This window comes from Colobus angolensis, unplaced genomic scaffold (assembly GCF_000951035.1).
Source record: "Colobus angolensis palliatus isolate OR3802 unplaced genomic scaffold, Cang.pa_1.0 Scaffold300, whole genome shotgun sequence".
In the NCBI taxonomy this organism is placed as follows: Eukaryota; Metazoa; Chordata; class Mammalia; order Primates; family Cercopithecidae; genus Colobus; species Colobus angolensis.
The window spans coordinates 2,802,601-2,825,454 of NW_012116267.1; the positions used below are offsets into that span (position 1 = coordinate 2,802,601).

The window sequence follows — 22,854 nt, forward strand, 5'->3', positions numbered from 1 at the left end:
TGAAGAATTTTATCATTTTTGCCAGATTTTACATGAAACATTCCCCTCATTTCCATTTTTTAGGTGCTTATTTCAAGCATAGAAACATTTTTTATTTAAAAAAATTATTTAGGTTGTATTCAGCTATCCTACCAGACTCCTACAAGTCTTATTAATGTTTTAAAACTAAAATCTCTTGGGTGTACTAAGTATACAATCACATAACTAGAAAAAAATGAGCATTATCTTTCTTTTCCAATATTTAAGCCAATCTTTTTTATTGGTTTTACTGCCTCTAAGACATTACTGAATGCGTTCTTGCTCAGTTCTGAGTTTAAATGAAACAGTAGATTTACTAGAGCTAACAGTTAATAGAGTTCATTGTTTAGAGTGACAGTTGGTAGTTATTTCTGGAAAATAATGTGAACTAAAAACAAAATTTTGAGTCTCCCACCAACTGAATGGACCCCTCATCTCAGCCAAGGGCATTCCAAAGTTAACCTGAAAAACTAGTTCAAGCTATGACAGGAAGAGGAAGTTGGATGTGCCTCATTATACCCTCCTCCCTTTTGGAATTCAGGCCCAGTGGATCAGCATTAGCATCAACACAGGCCTTAAGACTGATAAAGGAAGCTCTTAAAGTCTGATAAGAAATATTTACCACCTATTTTCTCTGAAGTCTACTACCCAGAGGCTTCACCCGTAGGACAAAACTTTGTTCTCCAAAACCACTTATGATAACCCACACATTCCTTTTTGTTGATTCCAGCTCTTTAGATAATAACTCTCTTTAGATAATTCAATGAAATGCCAATTAAAAAATCTTGAATCTGGCTGGGCGCGGTGGCTCAAGCCTGTAATCCCAGCACTTTGGGAGGCCGAGACGGGCGGATCACGAGGTCAGGAGATCGAGACCATCCTGGCTAACACGGTGAAACCCCGTCTCTACTAAAAATACAAAAAAAAAAACTAGCCGGGCGAGGTGGCGGGCGCCTGTAGTCCCAGCTACTCCGGAGGCTGAGGCAGGAGAATGGCGTAAACCCGGGAGGCGGAGCTTGCAGTGAGCTGAGATCCGGCCACTGCACTCCAGTCCGGGCGACAGAGCGAGACTCCGCCTCAAAAAAAAAAAAAAAAAAAAAAATCTTGAATCCACCTATGACCTGGAAGCCTCTGCTTCCAGTTGTCCCATTGTTCCAGACTGAAATAATGTACATTTTACATATATTGATTGATGTCTTATGTCTCCCTAAAATGCATAAAACCCTGTTATATACCAACCACCTTGGGCAAATGGTCTCAGGATCTCCTGAGGGCTGTGTCACAGGCCATTGGTCACCATATTTGGCTCGGAATAAACCTTTCCAAATATTTTAGAGTTTGACTCTTTTCATGGATAGTAGTCTCACATATTTAACTAGTTTCCTTTCTACTTATTAGAAATGGTTACTGTATTTTTCATCAGGTGTCTAACTGTAATTACCGATTCAATCACAAGTTTTCTTCTTCCTTTTATCTGCTGAAATAATGACTAATGTTCACAGAATTTTTTGACTGACTCTGAACCAATCTTGCACCTCTGGCATAACGTTGGTCATGGTGTATTCTTTTCACACATTGTGAAATTCTAATTGTTAAGATTTTGATTTTTTTTTGCATCTATGTTCATAATTGAAACTGGTTTCTAGTTGCTTTATTTTTGTACTACCTTTCAGGTTTTATAAAGGAAATTAAGTAAATGAAATGGTGAACTTCCTTCTTTTGCTAAGTAGTTTTTTAAAATATACACAATTGTTTAAAATGGTTTGGCAGGGAAGAGTTCCCATTAATCAAAATCAACATCAACATGCATACTAAAACCAATCAATCAGTCAGGCAGGTGCCCACTTCCTATTCCCCACACCACTGCCCAATATGATCTATGGTGAGAAACAGGAATATCCAATGTGGGACAATGAGTAGGTTAGGGGAGAAGACTTCAGGTAATGGCTTAATTAGACTCTAAAGGCATCCTACAGAAGTGTTTCCATGGGTGAGGAGAAGAAATTTAATCATGAGGTTCCAGGGACTTGACTTTAAACTACACACCATAATCTCAACATTTGGTTGAAAATGTGATACTCAAAAAATGCTTTTCTCAATAAACATAACTGTGGGGAATTCCTGGTAATGAAAACTCCAAGAAATTTATGGAAATATGATAGTTACAGCTGGGCGCAGTGGATCATGCCTGTAATCCCAGCACTTTGGGAGACCGAGGCAGGTGGATACCCTGAGGTCAGGAGTTCGAGACCAGTCTGATCAACAAGGTGAAACCTTGTCTCGACTAAAAACACAAAAATTGGCTGGGCATGCAGGTGCCTGTAGTCCCAGCTACTTGGGAGGCTGAGGCAGGAAAATTGCTTGAACCTGGGAGACAGGTTGCAGTGACCTAAGATTGCACCTCCAGCCTAGGTGACAGAGCGAGACTCCATCTCAAAAAAGAAAAAAGAAAAGAAAAGAAAAGAACAAAGAGCATTTATGGCAGGTTACCTTAATGTGAGGAAAGGAAGTAATTTAAATATGAATACATACATATTATACACATTATGTACCTGCCTTTTTGCAGCAAAAATAAACAAACAAAGGGTAACAGGAAACTAATACAATGGGTGGGAACACGGTACAGGGATAGAAGAGGGAGTGACATTGTCTGAGCACACCTTTTGGTTGAATTTTGGCTTTTAGACCCTTTTTAATCTGTTATGTATTTAAATAATAAATGAAGTCCACAAAGATGAGGAGTGGTATCTAAATTAAATAAAAATGAAAATAAACCTAACCATATTATAAATAAGTAACGTATCCACCTAAGAGGTGGAAAAAAAAGCCTAGTCCAAGTGACTTCACATAGTACTTTATATGTCCTCTGTTTAAAAGCAAAAGGAACTACAAAGTAATCTTGAACGCTACTGTGAAAGGAAAATAAAGACTCAGGACTCCAATTCACTATGCAAAAGAAAGAAAAGTAAGCTGAAAGCTGAGTCATGCAAGAAGCTGTCATTCCTTTTGTTCCCAAGCAGAGAGCTACAAATAAAAGGTCAAATATCTCTACAGGTGGCTAATTTATGTTCCGTTTTATCTTATGTAAAGTGACGACTTACTGAGCACTTTATTGATTTACTATTACCTAAATGACTATTCCCCTGCCTGCTCCTTTTCTCGGGCAACATATGGATTACCACACCCTCCCTCTTTGCCCTCCAGCCTACCTGTTCCCTTTAAATACTGAAGCCATCAAAATCATCACTGGGGAAAGGTACAGACTGTTCCTGTGATTCTGTGCTTATTTCCTCCCAGCATTCCTTAACTTTGGCAAAATAAACTCCTAAACTGATTGAGATCTCTTATCTCAGATACTTTTTGGTTTACACTACTTACTAGGTTCGCTGTTTTTGTTTATTTGAGACAGGGTCTCACTCTGTCGCCCTGGACGGAGTACAGTGGCATGATCATAGCTCAATGCAGGCTTGAATCCTCAGCTCAAGTGATCCTCCCACCCCATCCTCTGAGTAGCTGAGACTACAGGCTTGCGCCACCACACCTGGATATTTTTTTTTTTTAAAGTAGAGATGGGGTCTCACTATGTTGCCCAGGCAGGTCTCAAACTCCTGGGCTCAAGTGATCCTCCTCCCTCAGCCTCCCAAATGCTGGGATTACAGGTATGAGCCACAGCACCAGGCCTAAATTTGTTGTTTGTAGTGGAGGTGAATGTAACAACTCTGAAACTACTCTGTGTGTGTTACAGGATGAAGGGATGAGGTCAGGCTCCTCTTGCCCCACCTCATTCCCCACAGTGTTGGCATCTATAGATTCCTTTAAGAGCCTAGCTCATCCACAAAGGCTGGCCTCAGGTTGCTCATCTCTCACCTGTGGCCCCCTGGGCTGGAAGTGAGACCCAGCAGCAGCGCAGACTAAACCAGCTTCATCAAACATTCATTCTCATTCATTCAAAAACCAATTATTGGGGGGAGGGGGTGGGCATCTATCTGGAAATTGGGGTTACATCTATGAAAAAGACACAGTTCCTGCCACCACAGAGCTTATAATTTAGTGCAAGTAGAACTAACGAGAACAAACCAGATTACTCTACATGGTGATAAGTGCTACCAAGGCAAAGGGAAGAGGTGGGCAGAAGGGACCACTTCAGACTAGTTGGTCACGGAATGCCACTTTGGGGAGGTGACATATGAACTGAAACCTGAAAGGCAATGAACCTGAGATGTGAGGAACTACAGCAACTGAATTATAGGAAGAGGAAACACTAAGTACAATGACCCCGAGGCAAGGAGAAGCCTGGCCCATTTAAAGAACAGGAAGAAGGCTGGGCAGGATGGTTCAAGCCCATAATCCCAGCACTTTGGGAGGCTGAGGTGGACGGATCACAAGGTCACGAGATCCAGACCATCCTGTCCAACATGGTGAAACCCTGCTACTGAAAATACAAAAATTAGCTGGGCATGGTGGTGCGCGCCTGTAGTCCCAGCAACTCAGGAGGCTGAGGCAGCAGAATTGCTTCAACCTGGGAGGCAGAGGTTGCAGTAAGCCGAGATCGCACCACTGTACTCCTGAAAAGATTATTCCTGGCGGACGCGGTGGCTCATGCCTGTAATCCCAGCACTTTGGGAGGCTGAGGCGGGTGAATCATCTGAGATCAGGAGTTCAAGCCCAGCCTGGCCAATGTAGTGAAACCCCGTCTCTACTAAAAATACAAAAATTAGCTGGGCGTGGTAGTGTGCACCTGTAATCCCAGTTACTCAAGGTGCTGATGCAGAAGAATCACTTGGACCTGGGAGACGGAGGTTGCAGTGAGCCCAGATTGCGCCACTGCCCAGCCTGGGCTACAGAGTAAGACTTTTTCTCAAAAAAAAAGATTATTCCAGCTGCTGTTCGGAGACTAGAATCTTAAGGGGCAAGTATGAAAGAGAATCCAGTCCAGATGCTCAAACAGTGGGCCCAGGTGAGATGACAGGTTAGGATGGTAGCAGTAGGAAAGAAGTGGCCAGACTGGGGATAAAGTCGGTAAATGCAGTCATGTTGATGGATTGGGTGTGCAGGGTGAAGAAAAGAGAGAAATCAAGTGTGGTGCCCAGGTGTTGATTTGGGCAGCCAGGTAACTAAGATGTCATCTTAGTTCAATGCCATGAACTACTGAGATGGCAAAGGCTCAGGAACGAGGGATGGAGGAGAGGGGATCAAGAGTCCAGGATGCCTTATTCTTTTTTTTTTGTATTGAGTTTAGCAAATTGATCTTGTTGGGGTTGAAGGCCCTTCTGACACATACTCAGGAGTGTCTTAAGTCCAAACTATTAATATATGGCTGTTTGCTCTGACCCACCCATTCTGAACCAGATCACAAAGCTGATCTAATCCTTGCCTTCACGTGTCTGGTTCCCTTCTTTCCTCTCAGGGCCCATTTCCAGGTAGTGCTCCCTCGCTCCCTCTTTTCTCTCCATTTCTGCCGGCCCTCCGCCTCAGATTCCAGAGCCCTTATCCAGCCTCTTTACCACTGTCTCTTTTTCCTTCCTGTACCTTCTGGCTCTTGTCTATTCTCACTGCTTTATTCTCCTCCCCTCCACATCACAGCAAGGTTGGAAAAATTCTAAGCACTTCAATTGCCAAAAGGATATCTGCCAACTTCCTTCCAGCTCCTTATTAATAAGACAATTTCTAGGAAGATGTATCATCTTTGGCCACAGTTATAATTTGGCATTACACACACTGACTTGACTCCATCCTCTGAGAATTAAGGTTTTCTTATATTCTTAATTGGAAATCAGCTAGGAGAGACAAGGAGTCCCCAAAGCATTAACAGATTACAGTTTTCAAAAGTTCACAAATTAGTTAACTGGAATATATTTTCTACACAGAAATAAAATATAATGAAGGTTTCTAACATATACTGTCCATCAGTTCATATCACTCAAATATTTGAAACAAAGTCCAGAACAAGTAAGTAAAGCTCAGAGAGAAACCAGACAGTTTCCAATTCTCAATCCAAACTTCTCTTCTTTGCTGAATGCGGTGGCTAATGCCTATAATCCCAGGACTTTGGGAGGTTGAGGCGGGCAGACTGCTTGAGGTCAGGAGTTCAAGACCAGCCTGGGCAGCATGGCAAAACCCCATCTCCACATAAAACACAAAAATTAGCCAGGCGTGGTGGTGCATGCCTGTAGTCTCAGCTACTCAGGAGGCTGAGGTGGGAGGACTGTTTGAGCCCAGAAGGTTGAGGTTGCAGTGAGCTATGATCATGCCACTGCACTCCAGCCTGGGTGACAGAGTAAGACCCTGTCTCAAAAACAAACAAAAAAGCAAAAAATTATCTTCTTCCCCAGATGACTGACACAAGGACTGCCTAAAACTTCAGAGTCAAACCCATTACTCTCTCTACCAAAAGGAGTAAGGACTTACCCTGGGACCCTACCAGAAAAATTACAGAAGAAAATAAGAACAGTATGGGGGTTGGGAGGGCTGCTTCTTTAGATCAGCTATTATTAGTTGCAATTTTAAAAACCTAGGTTTGGCCGGCTGCAGTGGGTCACGCCTGTAATTCCAGCACTTTGGGAGGCTGAGGCAAGCAGATTACTTCAGGTCAGGGGTTTGAGACCAGGTTAGCTAACATGGTGAAACCCTGTCTCTACCAAAAATACAAAAATTAGGCGGGCATGGTGGTGGGCACCTATAATCCCAGCTACTTGGGAGGCTGAGGCAGGAGAATCACTTGAACCTGGGAGGCAGAGGTTGCAGTGAGCTAAGTTCGTGCCATTGCACTACAGCCTGGGCGACAGAGCAAGACTCCATCTCAAAATATAAACACGAAAAAACAAACAAAAAACACCCCTAGGCTTTAAAAGATCAAGTACTGCCCAGGGTTACTATGTGACTAAGTATCAGTCAGCTTAGTTGAAAGATAGATCTTGCTAAACTCATACTTTGCACTGCATTATTCCATCATCTGGGCAGGATATCAGTGGTTCATGAAATTTCCAATGACTTTTCAAAGATACTTCTTTTGGGAAAAAAAAAAATGTTACAGATATTTTTTGATAGTAAAATACTACATCACAAACTTATTTAGCAAAACGTAAGAAAAAAATTAAAGATTAATTGATTCAATCTAAGATTGCCAAATTACCATCTTTAATTAATAAAAATGGTCACTATAAAAACTTGACTTTGGGCCACTCAGGTAAAAAGTAGTTTAGAAAGTTAAGACAATTGTTTTTATTTTTTAGAGACAGGGTGTTGCTCTGTCACCCAGGCTAGAAGGCACAATCATAGCTAACTGCAGCCTCGAACTTCAGGGCTCAAGCAATTCTCCCGCTTCAGCCTCCCTAGCAGCTAAGACTACAGGCATGCACAATGCCCAGCTAATTAAAAAAAATTTTTTTGGCTGGGCACAGTGGCTCATGCCTATAATTCCAGCACTTTGGGAGGTCGAGGCGGGCAGATCACAAGGTCAGGAGTTCAAGACCAGCATGACCAACATGGTGAAATCCCGTCTCTACTAAAAATACCAAAATTAGCCACGTGCGGTGGTGCAGGCCTGCAATCCCAGCTACTCAGGAGGCTGAGGCAGGAGAATAGCTTGAAGCTGGGAGGCGGAGATTGCAGTGAGCCAAGATCATGCCATTGCAATCCAGTCTGGAAAACAAGAGCAAAACTCCATCTCCAAAAAAAAAAAAAAAAAATTTTTTTAAGTTTTTTAAATTTTTTCAAAGATAAGGGCTCGTTATGTTGCCCAGGTTGGTCTCAAACTCCTAGGCTCAAGCAGTGCTCCCACCTTGACCTCCTAAAGCATTGGGATTACAGAAGTGGGCCACCACACCCAGCCAAATGTCACTTTTTTCAATTAAGACAGTTGTCTTTGCCAGGCATGGTGGCGACACCTATAATCCCAGCACTTTGGGAGGCAAAGGCAGGAAGATGGCCTAAGTCTAGGAGTTCGAGACCAACACGGACAACATAGCAAGATCCCATCTCTACAAAAAACAGAAGAAAAAAATTAAATTCATTAGAGTGTATTTTGTTTTACTCCATCATACTTAGCACCACATGACAATTTTTGTGTTGTTACTGTCTTCCTCCACTAGATTGTAGTTTCAATAAAAGAATGGATTCTGTCTATTTTGTTCATTGCTATATTCCAAGCACCTATTAACAGTCCCTGGCCCATAGTAGATATCTGATGAATAATTTTTCAGTGTTGAAAGAATAAATGAACTTTCAAAAACTGGGAATAGAACATAAAAGCATAATCCAGTGGAGGAAGTTAAGTCTGGGGAAGAAGGTTCCAGTGAGATGTCCTGATGGTGTGAGATATGATCATGTATGAGGTGCGAAGCAGAAGAGGCTTGTTACGTTCACACAGGTGTCACAGGTCTCTTGTGTTTAAATTGTCACATTTAACTGACAGAACAGCACTTCTGTGCTCACTTGCACATGACTTCTTTCTTACAGGCTGTTTCTTCATCTGATCCTTTTATTTTACTTAAACTGTAATTCCAAAACCGCTTGGTTTTCTGATTTTTCAGCTCTAATAGATCAGAAGTTAGAATCAGAATGGCTTCAGAGGAGCAAGCACACTAGTTTAGAGACAGTCTGGCAGCCAATATGCTGACAACCAGGAAAAAGAAAATAAAGCGGACACCCAAAAAAAGCACACGGATCTGGTATCATTTCGTTTCAATTCAAATATATCCAAATACACACACACACGCGCACACACACACACACACACACACACATATACATATACCGTGAAAGTTTTGCTATTTCAGGACGAGTAACTGATTTTCATAATGATGACATTTCATCAAGAAAAGCTTAGACTGTGTTCTGTAGACCATGCTTAAAAGAAACACAAAGCTCTATCAACCTTTATTAATTTCTATAAGATTATAAATGTAAAAGTTTGGTCATTTAAGAGGACAAAGTAATCAGCTGGAAAATTTAGTTATGTAGAATACCCAGTCCCTGGAGATGATAGCTTTTTGGGCTTTATTTTGAGGGTCTATTATGTGACAGGAGCCACAATAAGTCCTTGCTTTTTCTGGAATCTTCTCAACAACTCTCATAAAACTATAAGCATTCCTATTTTCTAGATTAGAAAACTGAGGTAAAAGAGGGTAACTGTATCTCCAAATCAGAGATACTGAACATGGTACATCTGGGATTCAAACTCAGGTGTAGACTACAAATCACATGCTCTTTCTTCACAGCGAGCTGCCTTCACAGAACTAATTAACTCAGGGAAGTGAAGTATTCAGTACCCTTGGTGAAAAAAATGAGACATCTTAGAGGACAACAGAATTCAGCATTGCTCTCCAAAGCCATGAGTCTAGAATCCAAACCTGTATTTGCCACCCTTTTTTATTATACTCTCTGTATTTCCTGTGGCTTAAAAGATTGAATGCCTATTTGTGATAGTTGAAGAATTCAGTATTATCTATTAATATTATGGATTCACAATGCACTAACTCTCTATTATTTTCTTTACCTTTTCTTCAGTCAATGAAAGATAAAAATTCATTCCATTATAAAGCAAGAAATGTGGGACATTCAAATAAATATGGGTGATATGGATGAAGCCAAAACTAACTGGTGAAGGAACACCAAAATTTAGATGTCTCCATGGAAATTCAACTTTTTGACAGTGTTGTCATTCAAATATCACCACTTTTTTTGTTTTGTTTTAGTTCCATATGAGAAAGACACTTTTCAGACATCATTTTCTGGTAAGAAGTAACAAGATACTTCAGGCTAGAAATACATGTTCTCCTTTTAAAACATAAGAAATCATATTAATATATAGAACTAAATGATATTTTATTTTGCCTTATGCTTATGTAAAATTCCAACTTACCATATCTGTGCTAAAACAGGTTGAGGTAACCCAGATTGAAAAAAAAAGTTTCTAGCTTGATCACCTGTAAATTAAACGGAAAAAGTTTCAGGGAAAAAAAAAAAAAAAAACTCAACAGCTAACAGAAATCCTCTAATAGCAAAATTACAAAATTTAAAAAGAGGCTGGTAATACTATAAATACCAAGTTGAGTGCATTATAAAAGTCCAAGGATAAGCCCAAAGGCAACAGTAAAACAATCCATCAGCACTGACTTTAGGATTAAAAAAAAATCATTTCAATAAGGGCCTACCATTTCCTGGCATAGATTTTCCACTTTAATTAATCTGCTATTAACTAAGGATGAATAGCTACCCACTGTGCAAAAGCACATTTATAGGAATCCTTAGGAAACCGATGACCCATACTTTCACTTTATAAAAAAATTTATTTGCCATTCCCAATACCTATACTCCAAATTCTGGGTACTTCTGATATATTTACGGAGAATAACAATGATTAAGAACTACATCTGAGGTCAGGAGTTCAAGACCAGCCTGGCCAACATAGTGAAGCCCATCTCTACCAAAAATACAAAAAATAAGCTAGGCGTGGTAGTGGGCGCCTGTAATCCCAACTACTTGGGAGGCTGAGGCAGGAGAATTGTTTGAAACTGGGAGGCAGAGGTTGCAGTGAGCCGAGATCATGCCATTGTACTCCAGCCTGGGCAACAAGAGCAAAACTCTGTCTCAAACAAACAAAAAAATTAGCAAGGCATGGTAGCAGAACAATTCCCCAGGAAATAAAGATTCCATTTTTTCTAAAGTGAATTCCTGAAAAATAATCAAACAGGAAAATTAGTTTGTTTATTTTTTGAGATGGAGTCTCACTCTGTCACCCAGGCTGGAGTGCAGTGGCGTGATCTCAGCCCACTGCAACCTCTGCCTCTTGGGTTCAAGCAATTCTCCTGCCTCAGCCTCCCAAGTAGCTGGAATTATAGGCGCTCACCACCACACCCAGCTGATTTTTTATTTTTAGTAGAGATGGGGTTTCACCATGTTGACCAGGCTGGTTTGGAACTCCTGACCTCAAGTGATCTGCCCGCCTCAGCCTCCCAAAGTGCTGGGATTACAGGTGTGAACCACTGGTCCTTTGATCTTAACAAATTCCCATAAATTATATGCACAAACAAGTGGTATGACATGCACTAAAAATTGCAAACAAGGTATGATTCCATTATGTGTAAAAAAATTATAAAAGGACAGGCACAAGGTTAAGGCAAAATAGGTAAATGTCTCTCCTTGGTCATATTTGCCCATCTCGGCTTTGCATAATAGAGTTTCCACAGACATCTGCACTACTGATAAGGAAAAATGAAAAAATGTTGACTCTGATTACCAGTAATGAATCCAGATATTGGCTTTAAACTATGGAACTGCTGATCATGCTTCGCTCTTTCCTCTACCGTTATGGCCCAGATATCCAGGCTGCCTAAAATCCAAAGAAAAGACAAATTACTCAGCGAGAAAAGCAAAACAAAATGCTCTCACACACTATTTCCACAGCACTTCAAGATTCTGTCTATATATTACAAAGACTTGATAAAGTCACATCTGCTTGTCCTTGGAAGTTATGCATATAAAGTTAGAAAATTAAGTGTAAAACAGGACACAAAATGTAAGAAACAGAAAGAGACAGAAAGGGAGGGAAAGGAAAGAAGAGGCACACATTCCTTTTTTAGAAACTTGTCTTACAAGTTAGCAAGATTATAGTAAAATTAATAATTTACTTACATAAACCCAAGCAACAGACTAAATTAACTTAAACCTAAAACTGTACCCTCAAGTGCCTTAAATACCACAGGCAAAAGTTATGAAAGAAGTTGAGTGTGATAAATAGCCATGAAAATCTTTTGGGGGGGGTGATTAAAATATTAATATATTAGATTGTAGTGATGGTTACACAACTATAAATTTGCTAAAAATTATTATACAGCTAAAGCTAGTAAATTTTATGGAATATAAATTATATTTCACTAAAGCTGTTTTTAAAAATGGGTATCTCAGTATGCAGGAAGCAGAGTTAAAAAAAAAAAAACAAGAGGGGCAGGGATGTCCTGATATGAAATAATAGCCAAAGAGAATGGGTTTTAGGTTTTCCTTCAGTTTCAGCTCTTAGGCTGACTAGATGTCTACTCACGACTGAGATCTTGCTGACTTTAGTCCTAGGTCTCCTCAAATTGACTAAAATAATTCTAGATTATATACATGGAAAGCTTTCAAAAGCTTGGACACCTTCCACAAAACTGGGAATACACAATACGTATGTTTCACACAAAATGTGAATGTGCCCAGCACATCAGCAAAAACATCTAAACATTGCATCTCTCCTCTCTGCCGGGTCTAGTATGACACTGACTAATAAAATAAAAATCCATTCAGTCACTGGAAAAATATTTACGTGGGGATGAAGTGGTGTCCAAGACAGAGATGACCCCTTCCCTCACAGGCCTTACAGGTCTGCAACTTCTAGAAGAAATTTTCACTGCCCTGTCAGAATTCATCCCTGTAACTATAAACAAAAACCAAAAATTGTACAGTAATTAAGGGGAACAAAAATAAAATAGAATAGTAATTCTGAAAAGTTTGCAGATCTCTGCACCAGAATCCCACAGAGACTTTTACTCTCTTCATGATGAGATTAGACAGCTTCCAAGAGTAATCTGTTAATATGAATTTTTAATAAGTATTTTTTAATAAGTACTACTTTTTAATAAGTATTTCTGTTAAAAAGTAACTTGGGTATAAGCAAGAACAATTAACAATTTCCTAATAACATTAGGAAAAATTACCCACAAAACACATTTTATGCAGACTGATACATTTCAAACTTATGTTTAGTTTAATTAAAGTAAAACAAACAAAAATGTCATGCTTCAAATCCAGGCTTTGAAAAAGTGTAAATGACCCCATCACTTCAAAAAATAACTTGCTGATAAAAAAACAGAGGAGTGGGGGAAAATTCACTAAGAGACTTGTGAAAGACATGGTCTAATTGCAATGTTTGTATCTTATTTGGATCCCAATTTAAACAAACAAACCATAACAAGAAATGTCTAAAGACTATCAGGGAAATGTCCGAAGACTATAAGGTACAGACTAGATATAGCAAACATTTTATAGGTACGATAATATGGTATTGTACATTTATTTATTTATTTATTTTGAGATGGAGTCTTGCTCTGTCACCCAGGCTGGAGTGCAGCAGTGCGACCTCAGCTCACTGCAACCTCTGCCTCCCAGGTTCATGTCATTCTCCTGCCTCAGCCTCCTGAGTAGCTGGGACTACAGGCGCCCCCCACCACACCCGGCTAATTTTTGTATTTTTCGTAGAGACAGGGTTTCACTGTGTTGGCCAGGCTGGTCTTGAACTCCGGACCTCAGGTGATCCACCGGCCTTGGCCTCCCAAAGTGCTGGGATTACAGGCGCGAGCTACCACACCTGGCCCGGTATTGTAAATTTTTATAGGTGTGATAATGCCACTGAAGTTACATCTTTAAATGTTTTCTTATCTTTTAGGTACACATACTAAAATATTTATAGATGAAATGATATGATGCCTGGGAGTTGCTCCAAAAGAATCCAGATGAAACAATGTTGGGCATGAGTTGATAATTAATGAAACTATATGATGGAATACATGAAGGTTGATTACATTATTTTCTCTACTTTTTAATTTTAAATTTGCCATAATATCAAGTTTTTAAAATCTGGTCCCAAAGTACATTAAAAAGAGAAATTTCTGAAAACTTACCACCAAAAGGTGTTGGAAACTGAGCCATGGTTCTGCTACTTTTACCTTGCTAATCGACGCCTGTAAGTGAAATGCAACATTTAAGTTTATGAAAACTTAATTCCTGTATAATCATAAACACACCAATATGCTATCTTTAATGGTCAGAGGACTAACACTAGAGCTAGAGCATAGCTCTACAACAAAGGAATTCATTCATTCACGTGTTACTTTTTAAATATAGACTTGTCCCTCATTATCCCAGGACGATAGGTTCAAAGACCTCCCATGGATTAAAAAAAAATTCGTGGATCCTCAAGTCCCTGATATAAAATGGCACAGTATTTGCATATAACCTAAGCAAGTCCTCTTGCATACTTTAATCTCTAGGTTACTTACAACACCTAATACAATGTAAATGCTATGTAAACAACTGTTATACTGTATGCTTAGAATTCCGTACATGTTTAGTACAAACGCAAATTTTTTCCCCAACTGTTTTCAATCTGTGGTAGGCTGAAGTTACAGACTTTGTGAAACCGATGGATACGGAGGGATGACTGTACCCTTTTCTTAACCATCTATAAATACCAGTCCATCTATTTGATGGATATAATCAAAGCTTCTTTTCATTGAGCACTTAGAACATGCTACACATTATACTAGGTAATTCACAGGTCTTATCTCTTCTACTCATCATCACAGCCCGGTGAGATAGGTTACCATTATTACCACCCCCGTATTATGGATCAGGAAAATGAAAATCAGAGAGGGTACGTGATTAGCGCAATACCATTCGTTTGGTGACCAAAGGCTGTGGAGTTAGCTGTCCTGCAAACTCCACAGCCTTTCTCCCACGAAAAACACTGAAAGATTTTGAGAAAGACGGTAAACAATGCATATTACACTAACATCTGTCCCAGAGTGCCAAACACAAATTTAATGCTCCAAAAATCTCCATCAGGCATTAATTCATGAACAGTTGATGTGAAAAAAAGTCAGTCTTCTTCTCTAACTAAAAACAAAAATCCAGATTTAGGGCCAGGTGTAGCGGCTCACGCCTGTAATCCCAGCACTTTGGGAGGCCGAGGCGGGCAGATCACGAGGTTAGGATATCGAGACCATCCTAACATAGTAAAACCTCGTCTCTACTAAAAATAAAAAAATTAAAAAAAATTAGCCGGGCATGGTGGCAGGCACCTGTAGTCCCAGCTACTCAAGAGGCTGAGGTAGGAGAATGGCGTGACCCCGGCAGGTGGAGCTTGCAGTGAGCTGAGATCGCACCACCACACTCCAGCCTGGGCTACAATGCAAGACTCCGTCTCAAAAAAATCCAGATTTAGTGAATATTTTTCCTTATGTTTAACAGGGTAAATGCACAGTTAAAAATGAGTATTGGCGGGAGGCTGAGGCGGGAGAATGGCGTGAACCCGGGAGGCGGAGCTTGCAGTGAGCTGAGATCCGGCCACTGCACTCCAGCCTGGGCAACAGAGCGAGACTCCGTCTCAAAAAAAAAAAAAAAAAAAAATGAGTATTGGTTGGGTGCAGTGGCTCACACCTGTAATCCCAGCACTTTGACAGGCTGAGTCAGGCAGATCACTTGAGTCCAGGAGTTCGAGATCAGCCTGGGCAACATGGCAAAATCCTGTTTCTAGTGAAAATACAAAAATTAGCCAGGCATGGTTGCATGAGCCTGTAGTCCCAGCTACTCCGGAGGCTGAGGCGGCAGAATAACCTGAGCTCGGGAGGTCAAGGCTACAGTGAGCTGAGATCACTGTACTCCAGCCTGAGCAACTGGACTGAGACCCTGTCTCAAAAATTAAAATTAAATAAATAAATAAATGAGTACTACTCACAGATTTAAAATCTTAAATTTAGATTTAAAAAAATGACAGTCTCTTGCCCTAATACATCTCAATTTCATCTTCCAATTTGTCCACAGAAGTTTTTTCCAGCTACCACATTTTAAAATTTCCAAAAGCACTTTCTCATTCTCTGTTCTTCTGTTTCTTGGATCACTGGATTCCTCTGGGTTCCTTTTTCGTTCATTGGCTCGTTGACTGGGTCTCTTTCACTTTTTTTTTTTTTTTGAGACGGAGTCTCACTTAGTTGTCCAGGCGATTTCAGCTCACTGCAACCTCTGCCTTCCAGGTTCAAGGAATTCTCTTGCCTCAGCCTCCTGAGTAGCTGCGATTACAGGCACGCCCCACCATACCTGACTATTTTTTGTATTTTTAGTAGAGATGGGGTTTCACCATGTTGGCCAGGCTAGTCTCGAACTCCTGACCTTGTGATCCGCCCATCTCGGCCATCTCTTTCACTTTTAAGGTTTTCCTCATATATCTAGTGATCCCTGGATGTGCCTCCATATTTAATAGTGAGACACTAAAAAACTGCCCAAGCTCAGCGTGGGTTTGTTGACCGATGGGCTTCTCTGTAAAACGATCAGGTATACTGATCAGGTATACTGAGTCCCCTTTTCATTGGGAGACCTCCAAATGTTCAGTATGTGGAGGTTTCTTCATCCAAGCTGTTAAGTTTTGCCAGACAGAACGAAGTGCTGGGTGGGGTGCGAAGGGATCAACTCATGTAAGTGCTGCCTTGAGGAGTGAAGGAAGGAAGGAGCAGGTAGGGTCCTACACTTTAGTGTGCAGACTTGTGCAGGCTCACCTGACTTTCAATCCTGTGCTTCACCTCTCTAGTCTGGAGCACTTCTGGTTCTAGTGCTCCTCCCATTTCCCTAGCACACAGGGGACTGAAGTAGTTACCCACCTGCTGGGGTATAGGAGAGAAAGGTCTAAAAGATATGGATGTGGATTTTTAAGGAATTTCCACTGTGAGCTGTAAAACTGACTTCAGCCTTTTGGAATATGTGGAGCCTCCAAGCACAAGGAACTCTCTCAAGATATCCCTAGGGCATGCTGATTTGCATCTCCCTAACTGACCTCTGCAGGTACTCAGGTGGTATCTTCCTCTGTGAACTCAGTTACTACTCCTCCATTCACTTTCTGTTTTGAAAAATTGTTAAAATCTTTGGTCACTGTCTCCTTTACTGTTATGTTTCTCCTTATGAATTAAGATTTTATTTATTTATGTGTTTTATTATATTTATTTTCTGAGAGTCTTGCTCTTTCCCTAGGCTGAAGTGCAGTGGCGCAATCTTGGCTCACTGCAACCTCCACCTTCTGGGTTCAAGTAAGTCTCCTGCCTCTGCCTCCCAAGTAGCTAGGATTACAGGTGACACCATCCCATCCGCCCGGCTATGAATTAACATTTTAAAGCTTCCTTTGAGATTACTGCAGACTCTAGGACACCGTATTTAACCAGAGGTCTATAAACCCAGTTGTGAATCAGACTACTTCTCACTGTAGATTCCCTTTAGAAACTGCAGCTGCCCTCTTTTCTTCCACAATTTCTCATTCAATATACTGTATGGGCAACCTTGATAATTCTCTTAAAAATTTTAGTGTGTTTTATCTCACTTAGTCCTCATAAAATCCTTTTGGAATCAATATGTCATATATCTTTTTGTAGAGCTTCCCAAAAATGCTAAGCTCTGATTTTAAATGCATAGCATAACAGATATTTAATATATATGAGAATACATTCTGCTCAGTTTTACTTCCGTTTTTTTACTTTTTTGCAAAATGAAGAGGTTATTGATTTCTCTTTTTTGTATCCAGCTACTTTACCACACTTTCTTATTAGTGCTAATAGTCTCACAAATGAATCTCTTAGATTCCTAGATCTATATCTTCTGGAAATAAAGAACTTAGCTTTACATTACTAGCCCAAAGCAATACTACTAAGCTATACAAAACAGTTGTGATAGCGATAATTTTGGTATTGCCTGTGATTTTCAGTGATAGTTTTGGTATTTCATATTTTAATAGGTTGGTTTGTTGTTGTATTTTAGTAAAGATTATTTACCGTGTTTATGTAGTTTCCTTCTATTCCTATTTTTTATAATTTTATTAAGAAATGGCTAAATTTTTTTCAGAAGCTCTTTAAGCATCTAGTGAGATAATGAATTTCTCCTTTACTTACATTCTGAATTATAGTGACATATTTGCGAATACTGAATTATCCTAGAATTTGTACAATAGAACAATTCATATATGCATGTTATTCTTTCACTACACAGCTAGGTTTGATTTGCTAACATTTTCTTTAAATTTTTTGTTTAAGAAAATGTTATACATAATACTATGCAAGAAATGGCAAATCCAGAGGAAATGCACGCATTTCTATCTCCCTATAAATCTTGAAAATTATCTTAGGAAAAATGATTTTATGAAGTTAGCATTAGCTTCATACTAAACTATGATATTGAAAGCATTAAAAAGAGACCATTTTTACTCATAGATACAATAATTTTACACCTTACTTTAAATATTTCACAGCTACTGTGAGAGGATCACAGCAGCAAACATAAGTATAACTCTTATAATTTAAAATATACTTTAGTCATTATCAGTTCCTGACAAAGCACCTAGGACTATTTGTTATTTATCATCCTACTCTAGAACTTAGGAAATAATTCTCACCCTAGGTGAATCTCTACTCCAAAAGCCTTCACCTCACTATGACCAATATTAGACTACATTTACCTTCTGGCCCTTCTGACCTCCAACTCTACTTCTCCTTCATCTGTATCTCTTAAGTGACAACCAAAGGGACTCCACGTTCCCTCTCTTTCCCTTCCTAATTAAAGCCCTATTTCTTTAGTGTCATGTTCTCAGCTGGATGTGAGCAAGGAATCCAATTAAAGAAAACTAAATTATGTTTATATATGAATGAAGATGTACCTTTCAGACTTATTCACTAACACAATAGCCAAATGATGGTTTAAAGACGAGGCTGGAATTTTCCCACATAATTTTCTTCTAACCACAGGTCTTTCCAATGCCAATCACAGCGAGGTTCTCCCTGGCTCCTAAGGAACCCCAGACAATAGTAGTAACATGTAGATGAAGCAACATCTTTCAATCCCATCTCCTTTTCTGTTCTGTGCTACCTGGACAGACCATGGAGATGACATCTTGGCTTAAGGTGTTTTGTCCTACCATTATACATGCTTGCTGTATGAATTACTATAATCTGAAAAAAATACAGTAATTTATAAAAGGCTACCATGTTGAGACTGGGAACGGTGGCTCACGCCTGTAATCCCAGCACTCTGGGAGGCTAAGGCGGGCAGATCACGAGGTCAGCAGAGCGAGACCATCCTGGCTAACATGGTGAAACCCCGTATCTACTAAAAGTACCAAAAGAAATTAGCTGGGTGTAGTGGCAGGCGCCTGTAGTCCCAGCTACTAGGGAGGGTGAGGCAGGAGAATGGCGGGAACCCGGGAGGCGGAGCTTGCAGTGAGATTAGATCACGCCACTGCACTCCAGTCTGGGAGACAGAGCAAGACCCTGTCTCAAAAAAAAAAAAAAAAGGCTACCATGTTGAAAAAGAATAATCACATATCCAAGACATTAAATAATGTCACAAAACCTGGTCAGGTGCGGTGGCTCCCACCTGGAATCCCAGCACTTTGGGAGGCTGAAGCAGACGAATCACTTAAGGTCAGGAGTTTGCAAACAGCCTGGCCAACATGATAAAACCCTGTCTCTAATAAAAATAGAAAAATTAGTTGGGCATAGTGGTGGTCGCTTGTAATCCCAGCTACTCGGGAGGATGAGGCACAAGAATCGCTTGAACCCGGGAGGCAGAGGTTACAGTGAGCTGAGATCCTGCCACAGCACTCCAGCCTGAGCAGCAACAGCAAGACTCAGTCTCAAAAATAAAAATAAAATAAAATGTCACAAACCAGAGTTCTGCTTCTGCTATAGCAGACAGAACACAAAATGTAACTATAATACTTGAAGACAATAAGAAGTAAACAAAAGTAGGCAGATTTGGGAGGTGAGTAAAAAGTTTCTAAAAAGTTTCTTTTTCATCTTTTCTCTACAACTCTGCCCCACAGGTGGGCCCCAGTCAGGAGGCTATGCAGTGAAGCACAGGTGCAGAAACTAAAATTCCAGCAGAAACAGTCTTTGTGGTTAAAGGAATTAATGAAAAAGGCACCTGTGGGCTGTAAAGTGTGGGGAAAACCAGACAGGAAAAAGCTAGAAATGGGGACCTGCCATTGTGTGAATGAATTCCTGCTCATCTCAGGCTCGCACCTGAGATATGGACATGCACGGCAGGCTCAAAGTAGCACAGCACTTGTCTTGAAAACTAAACTGAGAAAGAAACCCCTGTCCACAGACAATACAGAGAATTTATAGTATGGTATATAACCAAGGTAGATCTAACCAAGTTAGATACCTACTGAAACAAACCGCATTCTGCAGAGGATTACAACAGCACACACCTATACAACATGAAACTCACAATGTCCAGGATATAATCCAAAACTACTGGACATACAAAGAAGTAGGAAAATCTGACAAATTCTAAAAAAAAAAAAAAAAAATTGCAATCAACAGATGCCAACTCCAAGACAATGAAAATGTTGAAATTATCACACAAAGACTGTGGAACAGCCATTACACCTACCTTCCATGAGGCAAACACAAACACAAATGAATGGAAAGATACAAGTTATCAGCAGAGAAAGAAAAACTAGTTTAAAAAGAATCAAATGTAAATTTTAGAGAGAAACTGAGATCTTTAAGAATTAAGGCAAAGCAAAAGAAATTGCAAACATCTGAATAAATATAAAATTATTTTATATTATTAAGCTCTTTAAAATAAAGCAGGAGAATCACTTGAACCCGAGAGGCGGAGGCTGCAGTGAGCCGAGATCACAACACTGCACTCCAGCCTAGCGACCGTGCAAGACTCTGTCTCAACAACAACAAAAACTTCCCCCAAAAGAAAGCTGTAGTCTGTTTCACTGGTGAATTCTTTCAAAGAAGAAATAATACAAAAATCATGCAAAGTTTTTCAAACAAAAAGGAGATCACTGCCCACCTCACTTTTTGAGGTCATACAACTATTAAGCTCTTTAAAATATGTAGACTGTTGAAAACAAATATTGTAACCCTGTGTAGTAGGATTTTTTTTTTTTTTTTTGAGACGGAGTCTCGCTCTGTTGCCCAGGCTGGAGTGCAGTGGCCGGATCTCAGCTCAGCTCACTGCAAGCTCCGCCTCCCGGGTTTACGCCATTCTCCTGCCTCAGCCTCCCAAGTAGCTGGGACTACAGACGCCCGCCACCTCGCCCGGCTAGTTTTTTGTATTTTTTAGTAGAGACGGGGTTTCACCATGTTAGCCAGGATGGTCTCGATCTCCTGACCTTGTGATCCGCCCGTCTAGGCCTCCCAAAGTGCTGGGATTACAGGCTTGAGCCACTGTGCCCGGCCTAGGATTTCAACATAAATATAACACATATAATAACTGTAACATAAATGTCTCTGGGGGGAGAGTAAAGGGACTTATATGGCTGCAAGCCTTCTACATGCTACATGAAGTGATAAAACATTAACTCTAAGTTGATTATAAAAGGTTAAGTAAATATATTTACTACCTGGAGCAATTACACAACACACACACACACACACACAAACACAAACACACACACAGAAAAAGATATGGCCAAGAAGAGGCAAATGAAAATGGAATGTTAAAAATCCAAAGATGTCAAGAAAAAAGAAACAGAAGAAAGAAAGAAAGAAAGAAAGAAAAACCAGAAAGGACAAACAAAACCAATAATAGGAAGATGGCAGGTCTAATTCCAACAACCGATAATTACATTAAATGTTAATACTCTAAACAATAACAGAGAAAAACTTGGAAAAAGAAATGTAAACCAACAATAAGTAGAAGAAAGGAAATTACAATGATATGGCAGAATGAATAAAAATTCAGACAATAGAGAAAATTATAAAATCAAAATCTGGTTCTTTGAAAAAAAAATTTATGAACCTCAAGCTAGAGACAGAGAAAAAAAAAATCATAGAAATAAGGGGCATCTCCATCAATCCTACATTTAAAAAATAATAAATAGTAAAAACAGCTTTATGCCAACAAATTTGACAGTGTAGATAAAAGAAACAAATTTCTTGGAAAATAAAGCTTACTAAAATTGATACGAGAATCTGAATACTCCTATATTTATTACAGAAGCTGATTTTATCATTAATAACCTTCCCCGGCTGGGAGCCGTGGCCCACATCTGTAATCCCAGCATTTTGGGATCACAAGGTCAGGAGAGCGAGACCATCCTAGCCAATGTCTCTACTAAAAATACAAAAATTAGCTGGGTGTGGTAGCACGTGCCTGTAGTCCCAGCTACTCGGTAGGCTGAGGCAGAAGAATCACTCAAACCCGAGAGGCGGAGGTTGCAGTGAGCCAAGATCACACCACTGCACTCCAGCCTGGCGACGGAGCAAGACTCCATCTCAACAATAACAAAAAAACTTCCCCCAAAAGAAAGCCATAGTCTGTTTCACTGGTGAATTCTGTCAAAGAAGAAATAATACAAAAATTATGCAAAGTTTTTCAAACAAAAAGGAGATCACTGCCCACCTCACTTTTTGAGGTCATACAACTATATTATCAAAACTTCACAGACATTACAAAAAATAAATAATAGAACAAGATCCCTAAAAAATATAGATACAAAAATAATTCACAAAAATTAAAAATTGAACATCAATATCATATAAAAAGGATACTAAAATATAACCAAACAGTTTATCCTAGAAATGCAAGGTTAAACCATTCGGAAAATGTAACATACCATATTAGCAGAATAAAGCAGAAAGCCCAGATGATCATGTGAATAGGTATCTTTTTAAAAGCTTCTGACAAAAACTCAACATTCAATCATGATTTTAAAAAAAACCTCTCAGCAAATCAGAATTAGTAGGAAACTTCTACAGATAATAGGGCACCCATGAAAAACCTACATCTAACATCACAGTTAACGGTTCAAGACTGAATTTCTCAGCCTGAGATCAGGAAGAAGGCAAGGATATCTGCTTTTCCCACTTCTATGCAACATTGATGTGGAGATTCTACTCAATAAAGTATTAAGGTAAGAAATAGCAAAAAATAGGCATAAAGATTGGAAAATAAAAATAAAGCTCTCCTTATTTATAGATATCACTGTTTATAAAGAAAATCCCAGAGACTCTAGAAAACAATGACTATATTCAATAAGTGAATTTAACAAAACTGCAGGATAAAAGGTTAATGTATTAAAATGAA

General features: G+C 39.6%; 1 protein-coding gene across 1 annotated transcript in view; it reads right to left on the reverse strand.

Moving 5' to 3' along the window:
* ITSN1 (intersectin 1 (SH3 domain protein)) overlaps window positions 1–22,854 on the reverse strand; it is a 199,682-nt gene that overhangs the window by 157,464 nt on the left and 19,364 nt on the right. Inside the window, exons 2-4 of the mRNA XM_011950058.1 lie at window positions 13,674–13,733; window positions 11,258–11,350; window positions 9,881–9,944 (exon numbers count right to left, since the gene is read on the reverse strand). Coding sequence (XP_011805448.1) covers window positions 9,881–9,944; window positions 11,258–11,350; window positions 13,674–13,701 — 185 coding nt within the window. The 5' untranslated portion in view covers window positions 13,702–13,733. The remainder of the gene's footprint in view (window positions 1–9,880; window positions 9,945–11,257; window positions 11,351–13,673; window positions 13,734–22,854) is intronic.